The following is a 13335-nucleotide window of genomic DNA, read 5'->3' as shown; positions in this document are numbered from 1 at the left end:
AGATATGTGAATGTAGAGCCAAACATGAAGAAGGAAGCAGTAGTTAAAAGTTCCTAAGATTTAGCAAAGAATACCTTAAATCTAGAGGCATTGAATATGGATACAAAGTGAGACAAGTATACATTTAATGGTATTGGTGTCTGATATGTTAAATGGATCTGTATTTCCTTGTCCCCCATCTCAGCCTCCTTAAAAATCAAAGAGCAGAAAGTTACAGTTTCTTGTTCTATGAAAAGGACAACGCCAGAGAGAAAACATAGCTCATTTTATATTAAAGGATTTCCTACAAAAAAGATAACTATACACCAAATACCAGCTTTTAACAGAAAGAAAAAATTCTAAGTATTCATTGCTTTTATCTCCTGCTTTCAGGAGTTATAAAAGATATTGTCTCTTTCTCCTTCTAATAGTTTTATTTGCATCCTAAATTGAAGACAGACATTTGTATATATTTCAAATGTGAAATACAAATTACTCAAATCATTATAATGCTTCAAAGAGTTCAGCCCATGTTTTAATGCAAGTTTTATTCATAATTTCATTTCTTGGAGGCATGTCACACACACACACACACACACACACACACAGTTTGTGATATATCTCTTTCCAAAAGTTAATTACCAGTTGTCCATTACACACAAAGAATTGAAAAGGTATTATTTAGGCTATTCAAAATTATGATCAAGTCTTTCTTCATCAATACTTACTTGGATTTCCACAAAGGAGAAAAATATACAATTAGCTCCATTTTTAAAGATTATATTTATTATACTTGACAGAGTATCTATTCTAGTTGACAGCTCATAGACTGTGCATTAGAAACACACCTGACTATTTGTAATCACAAGTATAGTGGAGGCTTGAATTTTCATATTTAAGTAAAGATTTACTGTAATTCAGTTGTGTTTTTTGTTTTAGTGTAAGTTATTTACCTATGAGACAGAAATTCTAACATAGTGTAAATGTCATTTAATGCTAAGATGAAAAATATCATAGAAATGAAGACAAGTTTGTCTTCATTTGTTTCAGAATACGCAGAGTCTTGTTTGTATTATCACACTTTTATGTATCTAGCCTATTTGATCAAGTATTATACGTCTATTTTTAAACTTCCTCTATCTACTCATTTTGCTAACAACTGTTCTTATTTATCCATCTGACATATTCTTTCCCAAAAGGATCCTTTAAGAGTCCAAAATCACAGTGTTGGATCTTCGTGGCATGCTCAGATTATGAGGTTCTGGTGTTTCTGGATGAAGCTAATTTTCTCTGTAAGCAGGCAGTACTGAAAGCCCAGAGTCTCACTCTTCTTCATATGGAACTTCCCCTTGTAATGGAAATAGGGTGTCTGTCTCTACATGAGCTTTCCTAAGGAAAACTGGGAAGGCAATTGCAGTTTTTAGCCTGTCTTAGATGATAGTCTAGTATTTCCTGTATGAATGGAATGGAGTTGCAAGCAAGAGACTACAGTGCATTTCTGATATGGTGTATTGGACGTAGAGAAAAATGTATGTTCGTTCACTAATGGAAACAAAGTTCTGTCTTGCTAAAGTTTCATCACAAAGAAGTGACGAGCTTAATGAGCAAATATGATTTTGGTAGTTTACATGAAAATGCATTTGCTTTTATATACTTATCAAAGGCACATATTTATAATTAGTCATATTTTCAATTACTTTACTTAAAAAATAATGTACTTTCAAATGACCCAATTTGAGGGTTTGAGTAAATGTCATTCATAATGATAATACAAATCATATTTAGAGTAAATTCTAAAATGAGAGTAAATAAAAAATAAAAAATGTTGATGCTGTCTGTAATAAAATTTTATTGGGCCTTGTTTGGCAGAGCAACATAATTCAGGGCTGGCATCCTCACAGAGCTGTCTCAGTGGAAGCCATGGCATGAACACTTTACAGCATGCTTCTCTATCTCATATTCTCATTTATTATACTCCTAAGCAAGACAAGTGATGGAGTCCAGTGCTTCATAAGCCCTTCTTTTAAAAGGTTTTTAAAAGAAGTTCAGAGTAAGGACTGAACTCTAACCTCAGTGGCATCAACTTGTTTCGCGACAGGAATCCGAATGGCATTACCCTGTAGCTGCGATGCTGTTTTCCATTCACTTGATCTTGAAGTCAAAGGGCAAAAGGCAACGTAACCAAAGTCTAACTTCGACGTTTATATTGTAGTTGCCTCCTAGGGAACATTATTCCATCTACTTATTTTGGACCATAATACTTAAAGTCAGATAAAACCTGGAAGATCAAAATGTATTCCAGTAGACAGGTCTTTTGCTTCTCCCCCACAGGCTCATTTTGTAACAGAAAAATAAACACTCATCATCAATGATAATAATGAGACATTTAAAAGCCTGAGCTATTCTAATTTAGGGCTATTGCATATAGCTTTTTGAAGGTATGTTACATTTCACTATTTCTTGCTTATTATTAGGAATAGTCTATACAGCGAATGATCTGATCATATAATTACATGATTATGTGATGAATTTTCATGTTCTCCAGTAGTACATAGTAGGAGTTGAATAAGTTAATTTACTTGAAATGAACTGAATTTGATCTGTAATCAAACCAAAATAAGACAAAACAAAGATGCAATGGTCACTCTATAGAATTCTAGGATAAAAAAAAATTTACATGACTTTCACATTTATTGCTTAACTGCTAAACCTTTTGGCTTCAAATGCTTTAATAAATTAAGCTGTATGTCCACTTACTTGCAAAATATATCTTCACTGTCTTTATTTACAATGCAGTGCCCCCCATGGCACCTTATACATTTGTCAACCTCACATTTTGGACCTTCATAGCGTGTTGGACAGACACATTCAACACTTCCGTCATCTCCAATGGTACAGGATTCAGAATTCACACAGTAGTGATGACACACATCTAGGAAGAACGCACAACAGACAAAAATACATTATAATACAAGATGCTCTTCTTTTGTCACAATAAATGTAACCATTTCACTTAACATTTAAAAATGGTCAATCATTAAACACATATAAAAATAAGTAAATTGATTAAAACACCTACATATAAAAACAGCCAATCAATGAGTAGATTAATTTACAAAATCAGTTTGTGATAACGTGTAACTAGAATTCTTTAATAGTGCTATTGATTCCTCTTTTTTGCCAGTCAGGCATCATTTCATCTGCTTAAAAAAAAAAAAAAAAAAAGAAACAGAAAGGTAAGTTATATTGATAGGATGCTAGTTGCGATTCTGAATTTCAAAGTTTAAATTAACCAGGTTCCTTAGTTTCCTTCTAATAGACAATATTACTACTATTCTGAAATGCACAGAAATACTCAAGATGTCTTTGGAGGTCATTTATTGTTTCTTCTCCTTGCACCTTTTTCATCTGGAGAACAGGGTAGTATGTGGTAAGTGGGGGAATCCTACCTCTGCATCAGCTCATTGTGGTGCAAAGAAGCTTCCCTCTACACACAGCAGAACAGGGCCACTATTTCTGAACACCCGGACAAGTGAGCAAACAAGGAGATGTGTCTCTCATGGAATACCAAGAGAAAAGTGAACTGGGAAACTGATCCATCATAGGTGGGAAGTGAACAGAAGTCTAGACTATTTGTGGTTCCCCTCCTAGCTGAGAGCCTAACTTCCCAGCCAAACTTCCCTCCTCATGGAGGGAAAAACTCTATGTGGTGTGAGCCTTTTATTTGGAAAGATGTTTCTTTTCTAAAGATTTTATTTATTTACTTGACAGAGAGAGAGAACACAAGCAGGGGGAGTGGCAGAGGGAGAAGCAGGCTCCCCATGGAGCAAGGAGCCCAAATTAGGGATCCATCTCAGGACTCTGGGATCATGACCTGAGCTGTAGGCAGATGCTTAACCAACTAAGCCACCGAGGTGTCCCTGGAAAGATGTTTCTTACTGTACATTATAGATAGTTTTCTCAACTACTTGAGGAGACATCTTCAAATATTTCTATCCCTCTTGAGTGGGAATGAAAAAAATAAAGATCATGTAATAATACAATAGCCACACTATCTTTGTAATTAGACATTCTGACTCAGTCTTTTGAAGAACAGACAAGTGTATATGTATGTTTATATATGAACATATACTTTAACACATTCAGAATATTGAAATTCATAATACAATAATCTCAAGCAAAAGAACTGGTTGGATCAATCTCAGACTTTGTGTTTAGAAGCTGCAATTTCCGTTTAGCTAAGTAATTGTGAAGCAATGCTAAATGAGATTAGCTGAGATAAAAATCTCAATTTATAAACTTTAACCTGCCGTAAGACAGTTATAGTGGGTGAGGAAAATTAAAACATAATTTATAATCCTCATGTTTGTATATTTATCTAGCCCTTTATTAAATCAGACAGAAATTAAATTTATTGACAGCTTTGCTTCATATTTATGGTAATTTATTTCAAGCATTCTTATGCTTGCTCTTGCATTATGCCAAGTACCCTCATTGTGATTCAATGCTTCAGTCAATTAACATGGTTTTGGCTATATTTAAGAAAAGTAGCACTTTCAGAAGGTGAGAGACTTGAAGATCTAAAAACCAAGTCAGTGTTAGTATCTATCCATGATGGTGTCTGTTTGTTCCAGGCTTGGTGGCTATAGTGTACACATTACGAATTCTGTTTGTATTTATGAAGAATGTATGATCAGCAACTTATATGATCTTCTTGCCCCTATTCAGTGCAGAAATCTCTAAAGAATAGCTCTCATTAGTTTAGGTTGTTCAGTACCTCTTACTGACAAAGAGCTCTTTTCATTTCGCCCCCTCCAATTGCTTTAAATGTCATCCTTTCATCCTGGTTGTCCGATGGGACAGAGAAATTGGCTTATGTATCCTTCTAAGATCTTCATGTGATGTCCTTATCCATAGTGGATAATTCATCAAAATCATATAAGTGATTTATTTCCAAATGTAAATTCCAGTACTCATTCTTGTTACCACTGCCCACTCATGCCTAGATTCTAAATTCATTAATCTGAAATGGGACCCAGGTGATTCCCACGGGACTGGCTGAGGAACTAGAACTTGGGAACTGGGGAACATAAGAAATGGTGTTCTTATTAAACAAATTTCACCGATGAGTAAAGGACTACGTTGTTCAATAGTTCTAAAAGGATTGGATTTAAGTAAAATAGCTTCTTCCTTCCTTTCTTCCTACCTTCCTTCCTTCCTCCCTTCCTTCCTTCCTTCCTTCCTTCCTTCCTTCCTTTTTCCTTTTTTTTTTTTTTGAAAGACAGAGAGGGCACATGTGAGCAGGGGTGGGAGGAGCAGGGGAGAGAGAGGGAGAGAATTGTAAGTAGGTTCCATGACCAATGCAGAGCTCAATTTCATGACCCTGAGATCATAACTTGAGCTAAAATCAAGAGTCAACACTTAACCAACAGAGCCATCCAGGTGACACTAAAACAGCATATTTCTCAACTAACTTTGTGATCCTTAATTAAAATGTAATCTTTAATCCAAAATTTTGGAATTTTTTTTATTTTTTAATTTTTATTTATTTATTATTATTTTTTGGGAGTTTGTTTTTATAACCACATCACTGAGAAGACCCTAGAAAATAGAAAAAAATTGGGCTAACATTCTGATGGTTGATGATTGCACTATGTCACAGTGTAGCAAGGAACAGTTATTCCTTGCCTAGAGTGCTAAAGGGTAAAGTTAAATACTTCCCTACAATTTATTAACTATATGTAATTTTGATGCATAAATTAAATCTGCTTTAGACTAAGATTAAAAATGTGAGGATATACACAACTCAATGGTGTTCAGAGAAAAACAATTTAAGGGTACCTCGGTGGCTCATTCAGTTAAACGACGAGCTTTGGCTCAGGTCATAATCTCAAGGTTCTGATTTGAGCCCCACATTGGACTCGGAGCACAGAAGGGAATCTGCTTCTCCCTCTCTCGCTTCTTCTGCCCCTCTCCCTGCTCATGCTTTTCACTCTCTTTCAAATAAATGAATAAAATATTTTTTTAAAACATGGAAGTACAAATTAATACCTCAAAGAAATATCACTGCACTTCCACCAAATTGACAACAAATAACAGAAACTCTCATACACTACTAGTAGAAATATAAATTGGTTCAATTGATTTGGAAAACAATTAACAGTATCTACTCTATTTGAACATACCCACACCTTATGACCTAGCATTTCCACTATTAATATACATCCAAGAGGAAAGCATGCATATGTGCTCAAAAATATGTAGATAATATGCACAGCAACCTTTTTAGAAATAGTCCCAAACTGAAAATAATCCAAATGTTCATTGCAAGAAGAAAGATAAACTGTGGTTCACTCACACAGTGAACTATACATGCAAATATATGTATGTATATATACACACATTAATATCATAGATAAATAATAAAATGAAAACAGTGCAGCTTATAAGCAATAACATGGATGAATCTCACAGAAGTAAGGAGAAAAAAATCTGGAGCAAAAATATATACACTTTTTTTTATTAATATAAAATTCAAAAGGCAAAACTAATCTAGAGTTCTAGAAGTCAAAAAGGACTATCTTTGGGGAGATGAGAGGGGATAGTGATGAAGACCATCAAGGAGCATCTGAGGTACTAATAATGTTTATTCTTTACCTGCATGTTTGTTTACCCTGGTGTGTACACCTGATGATAACTTATTGAACTGTAAATTGGTGATTTTAAACTTTCCTATTTATGTTATGCTTCAACAAAAGGATTTTTCTAACCTAATGGCAAATATACTACAATTACAATATTTTAGAAATTCTAGTTAATTTGCTAACTAGGCTAAATAGGTTTTCTCTTTATAGACACTTCTATTAAAAGGAATTCATGGTCTACTTTCACTGCTTTAAAGAAAATTCTCTACCCTTTAATGCTTTCAGTATTTTTTTCCTAGGATGTCAGAGGCACATTATTCAATGCAGTTGATTGGCCTCATGGCATAAAATGGAATCCAAAGAATGTAAAAGAAATGTTTGCTTAAGATAAAATTGTGAAATAGGCAGATATTAGAATTTGCACTTTAACAAATAATTCTAAATTGCATGCCGTTAAGCCATGCCACTTTTTTCCTTCTAAAAAAGGCAGAAATCATTTTAGACTCAGAACTCTTTCTCTACAGATATTCAAATGGAAGACATTTCATTTTCCCCAGTTCACATGCTTCACACTTGACGCTATGTTGAATTTCAGAGACAGAGAGCTGCTCACTATACTCTGACCCTGCCAGAGTTGCTTCCCAGTGCCTTTCTTTGAAAATGTTCTGACTGTCTCCTACTATTAGGCCTCAGATGTGGAGCATGCAGAAGTTGCTTGACTTATATGTTCAACTGGATTGTTTTCTGCACCACTATTAGGATTCTAGGACCCAATACTTTGCATGCATATTCTCTCCCTCTCCACCCCACCCCCCATTCATCTCTCTCTCTGTCTCTCTCCCTCTATGTCTCTGTCTTAAAGATTTCTTAATCCTAACTCCAGGATTCCTGAACACATGAGAAAGTAACCTTCTTTAATAGGAGACTTTGTCATCTGCTATTTTAACTACCATGTAAGCATTGGATACTTATAAATTGGAAAGCAAAATAATTCCTTCAAGTGTTCTCTGTTATTTCAGTTTTAATCATGATACATATTACATGTAAGTCCAGGAAAAAAATTGGTACAACTGATAGTGCTATTTATAAAATGGATAATTCAACCAAAGTTCACATTCTCTCCAATTGTCTCAATATCAGGACAACAATGTACAATAAGTCATTGGAGAGTGGCCTCATTTCTCTCTCATTCTCTTCTCAGCTCTAACCCACCTTGAATTGCAAGCATCTCTATGCAAAACATGTATAAATATATGCAATATTTTTCCCAGTGTCACTTCTCTATATACTCCCAAATAATCACTACATTCATATTTAAATTCTAGGTCTCTCTTCAGCTATTTAATCTAATTAAAAGAATACTTCATTAGCACTTCCTAATCCAGCAGAAATTTAGCAAAGTATGAAGTAGAATGGTATATAAGGAGACTCCTTTGGTATGCAACTGCTCCCTTTGGTTCTAAGGATTCCACCCTGACCAAATAAGCTCTGAAGTGGACAGAAAAGTTTAGCGCTCATTGAAAGAATACTTATCAGCCAGAGCCCTAAAAAATAGTTATCCTGTAAGAGCTTACCACTTTAAAGCACTAAAAACACTTAAAAACATTTTGAAAGTAATCTTTGTATAAGACAAAGATTTTTCTAAGTAAAATATGTGACTATATTTTTCTTAAAGATCATATTTCTAGATAATCTCTATACCTAACATGGAGCTTGAACATAGAACCCTGAGATCAAGAGTCACATACTCTACCTACAGAGCCAGCCAGGCACCCCATAATATATCAATACTTTTAAGTGACTCCTGTAACACTATGATTCTTAATTATTTCTCTGAATTTACCTTTGCAGAAGTTTATAGTGTTCCACTTTTTGTTTTTTCATATTCAGCTTTGATTAAGTGACATGTTACTGAAAAAAAAAACTTAATAATTCCTCCCAAAGAAAACAGAGTTAGGGATGTTTGTGGTTGGTTAACACCAAGGTGTGTAGCAAAAGGACTGTCTTCTAATTTCTAACACACAGACATAGACACAGATTCAGAGACACACAACCCAATAACCCTTTTTTTTTTTCCAGATTTTAAATTTGGCTTAATAGTTATTGGAACTGAAAGTTTTAAAAATGTGGTAGACTAAAAGAAGACAAATTAAAAGAAAACATAAGTGATAGGACACTTTTTGTTGTAGGGCATGGAAAGGGGAAGGGATTGGATGTCAAAGATTTGAAAGAGTCTAACCAGATCAACCAGTAACCATTCAGAAAGAATACTTAGAATTTATGGAAAGTAAAGCTGGTAAAACAATATGGTGATCCTGTTTTGAACAACATGAGTAATTTAACCATGACAATAAATGGAAATGGTGAATCCATAGTTGGTTATTTGCTGAGGAACACGCATCTGCCTAATTATATACTGGGAGCTGTAGGGAGAGGACAGAAATATGAGAAAGGCCACCAGCTCTCAGAGAGCTGACAACCCAGTTGAAAGTTTAAGACAAGAAGGAAAAAGAACCAAAACTGATCCAAAAAATATCCACTGTGGCAAGAGCCTATAAATATTATTACCAACAAAATCTTCCTTCTTATGAAACATTCCATCCCCTAAGTTTTAAGCATTTTACTGACCTGAATGGCATAACAATCACGATGTTTCACATATGATAAGAAGGAGCAATAATGAAATGTAATTAATCTGTGCTAAGAAAGTAGGGATTACCATGAAATTATATAATAACACTTTATATTCACAATATAAAAATTGTTATAACCTTTGTAGGGTAATTACACTAAGAACTGCATAGTAGCACTACACACAATCATGTAATCTAAAGGACAACGATGGATATATAATTACAGAGCATTCATATGGTAATTAAGTGCATAGTAACTGGAGAATAAGTGAATGGCTATTTTCTGCAATGGAAATAAAGTAATTTTCAAGGGATACCATTATTGCACTCTTTATCTCTTTCTCTATTTTTCCTTTTCAAGAAACCAGAAATATAAGGAAATACTTCTTCCTTTAATCATTTTTAGAGAATCCTTTTTTTTTTTAAGATTTTTTATTTATTTAAAGATTTATTTTATTTTATTTATTCGTGACAGAGGGGGTGGGGGGAGGGAGAGAGGCAAAGACACAGGCAGAGGGAGAAGCAGGCTCCACACAGGAAGCCCGATGTGGGACTAGATCCCGGGGCTCCAGGATCACACCCTGGGCTGAAGGCAGGCGCTAAATCACTGAGCCACCCAGGGATCCCCATTTTTAGAGAATCTTAATAGACTCCATAAAATATGGGCTGTATGGCTGTATATATACAGGTTTATGAATATTCATGGGAGCCAGATGTCTATAAAATCTCTAGCTGCATTTACTTCTTTCCCAAATATCTCTTTCTATTGAAAAGTAATTGCCAAGACTATTTAGCTATTAACTCATATTTGCAACTGTGCTATTCACTCACATTGTAATAGTTAGTGAAGTGTGACATTTATTTAAAAAGAATAAAACCAAACTAAAATAAAACCACCTAAGCAGGAGCTGAAGATATTCAGTAAGAATAATGCAGAAACTGGAGAGTCTTTAATGGGTAATACAGATGGTCATACAGAGGAGACTAAATTATACAATTCTATGTATATACAGCAGTTGTTCTACTGACTGAATTTTGACCCCGTTTTAAAAAATAAGTTACGTGAATTGGCATGAAGATTCATAATTTAAGTAAGCATTTGCTAATTTAGGACTACACACGACAACAACAATAACCAACCAGAAGTAGGATTGTATTACTTTCACAAAGACGACTACGGAGAATTCTCCACAGTGCATATCCCCAGGCATTCTATAGCTGAGCTCCAGTCTCAGTGCGATTCATACTCCACCTTCCCTGATACCTAATTGTGTCCCAGGAGCAGTAGGTTCTATGAATTTTGCTAATATCCTCCCTACTGGGAGGTTTACGGCAGCTTCCATGTAGGTCTAAAATGTGGAAGACAGCCAACGACGGTATTTTATAAACTTTTGAATACACTTGCTAGGGTTACGTGTATAAGAAAGAGAAGGAAATAAAACCATTGCCTAGAATAGGAAGGATTTGGAGGTTAAATTCAGTTGTTACTCTGGCTAACAATGTGACCTCATCTGAGTTGACTAATTTATCCAATGTACCCATTGATCATCTTTGAACAGAGGCAGCATTACATGCCTAAGATTCAATCATGAGTCCCTCCTCCCCCACTTGCCCCCAACAGTGCCCTTCATATCATCAAGGGCAAGTAGGGCCATTTTCCATAATGGAAATGATGATCACGATGATAATAAATACTCGATTTTAGCTGTCTTCTTCACGCCAGGCTCTTCTGTTGGTTATAGTCTCATGCATTATACCATATTGTTCTCATTTTATAGGTGAGTAAACTGAGGCACAAGAAAATTAAACACCTCACCAAAGGTCACACAACAGTAAGTGGGAGAACAGAATTCAAACCCAAACAAGCCTAACTCTGGAGAATTAACTTTTATTCTTCTTGTAAGTCATACATTTATTCATCAAAATAAAACAAACCTCTAGAAAGTAATTTTAAATATCTTTGGTGGTCTCCTTCCTTTCTGTGTATCTTAAATATGCCCCCATCTATGTAGGTACCGAGGGTCTCACTACCAGCCAAAGTGTTAAAGGACCCTGTAGATCAAAAGCAGCATGCTCAGGAAAGCTTACTGGATGCCACCACAATCTGCAATATCAGAGCCCAGAAACTCAAGCTGGATTCCCACACCTCATCCAAACATTCCCATTTCACATGTCGTTTTCAGCCTCACATCCCAACCCAGATTGAATATTTGCCTCTCTCGCCACTGATAACTGGTTTACAGTCCTAGATTCCCTTATTTGGAGGAAACTTCTAGCTATCCATGGTGGTATCTTCATTATCAAGCAGGATAATGCTTGATAATGAGTCCCTCCACACAAATAAGTAATATTTGTAAAAAAACAGCCAATAAATCACAAAGTGAGGCATGTCTGGAGTGTTACCATTTACTGACATCTCATTTAGGATGAAAACATCTAGAAGGATTCTGGAAAAGCTTCCTAAATATGTTGACAAGACTGATTGTGGCCTTTCTGTCTCTGGGGTCAGTTTTTCATCTAGCATAGTTTAGGAGGCAGAAGATATAAAGTAACTTGTATAAATTTGCTTAGAGTTTTATGATTGTTGTCTTTGAAGGCTTATATAAGGAAATGGAAAAACAAATTTAAGAAATGTTAAAATTATCTTTTTTTTACAGTCCTCAAATGTTTTACACGACCTAAGATATTTTAATAATTAAACTTATTGCATAGTCTAAATATATCTTCCAGTTTCAGAGCTGAGTTTAATAAAGTAGGAAAACATTGAATCCAGGTATGCCAATTAAATATTCACTAGGGAAAAAATGTGTGCAAAACTCTGATTAGAGCTGATAAATTTTCATCAGGAAAGCATGTCTAGGAAAATTAGCATTTTCTAATATATTACTAAAAATAGAAACATATCCCAAATATTTCTATAGAGAACACTGAAAAATCCAAAAGAATGAAATCCATTCTAAGCAAACAGTGCTATCTCTGAGTATCCAGGTAAAAGGAAAATGTAAAATTCAGAAAGCCAAGTTATCAAAATGTTGATTTAGGTACAACATATGGGGTGAGATTTTGAAAGTACCAGCATTAAATCTCTCGCAGATTGCTGTTTCAAAATGTGTATTAACAATGATAGCATCGATCATTTTAGTAATAGTCAAAAATTAACTCATAAAACTATCATGGCAATATTTTTTTTTCAAATATTAGAGAAACCTGTATAACTTTTGTTTATAATCATATTCTGGGTTGAGTGGTCTGCTATTTTTAAAGCAATTCAGCCATAAAAGGTTTTAGCAAGTAATTATTTCTGGGTTGAGTGTTCTTCTATTTTTAAAGGAATACAGCTATAAAAGGTTTTAGCAAGTAACTATTTATAAAGTGGTAGAGAATCATTTGAGACTTGAAAGTGAGCTGACTTGCAGATGACAGCTAAATATGATTTTATAAGATGATGCTAACTGAAAACCAAATAAGTGAATAAGCAGAAGATGGCTTAAAAAATCATGAGAATGAAGCAGGCTCATACAAGGTGGTACCTCCGTGACCATAATCAAGTCATTTCCCATATTTATTCCCTAATTTCTCTGTCAGGTCTTGGAATATGTATTAAGGTTTAATTAATTTCAACCTACTAAGATGTGTCAACATCTACAGTGTTAATATCTGTTGGATTAATATTGCTCATGCCCTCAGAATGCTCATACTTTGATAGAACCCTCAAGGCTAACATGGTTGAAAAAAAAAACAAGATCAATAAAAAATTTTACCGAATCGGAACATGGAAATATTTTTTTAACTTTATTTACTTATTTTTAAAAAGATTTTATTTAATTGAGAGGGAGAGAGTGAGTATGAGTGGGGTTGGGGAGAGGGAGAAGCAGGCTCTCTGCTGAGCAGGGAGCTGGACAAGGGGCTGGATCCCAAGACTCTGAGATCATGAGCTGAGCCAAAGGCAGACGCTTAACTGACTGAGCCACCCAGGAGCCCCAGAAGTAGGTTTTTAAAGACAATTCAGATCACAAAGTAATAATTCATTTTTAGAAGACTGGAAAGAATCTCATGGAGAGATGATGGGAAGTGAAGAA

General features: G+C 34.9%; 1 protein-coding gene across 1 annotated transcript in view; it reads right to left on the bottom strand.

Annotated features, from left to right (window-relative positions):
• Positions 1-13335, bottom strand: part of LOC112912708 (low-density lipoprotein receptor-related protein 1B-like) — a 142400-nt gene that overhangs the window by 37429 nt on the left and 91636 nt on the right. Inside the window, exon 19 of the mRNA XM_072745171.1 lies at positions 2737-2911. Within this exon, the coding sequence (XP_072601272.1) occupies positions 2737-2911 (175 nt within the window). The remainder of the gene's footprint in view (positions 1-2736; positions 2912-13335) is intronic.

Source organism: Vulpes vulpes, unplaced genomic scaffold (assembly GCF_048418805.1).
Source record: "Vulpes vulpes isolate BD-2025 unplaced genomic scaffold, VulVul3 Bu000000699, whole genome shotgun sequence".
Taxonomy (NCBI): domain Eukaryota; kingdom Metazoa; phylum Chordata; class Mammalia; order Carnivora; family Canidae; genus Vulpes; species Vulpes vulpes.
The sequence above is the reverse complement of the archived record's forward strand: the minus strand, read 5'-3'. Positions and strand labels throughout refer to the sequence as shown.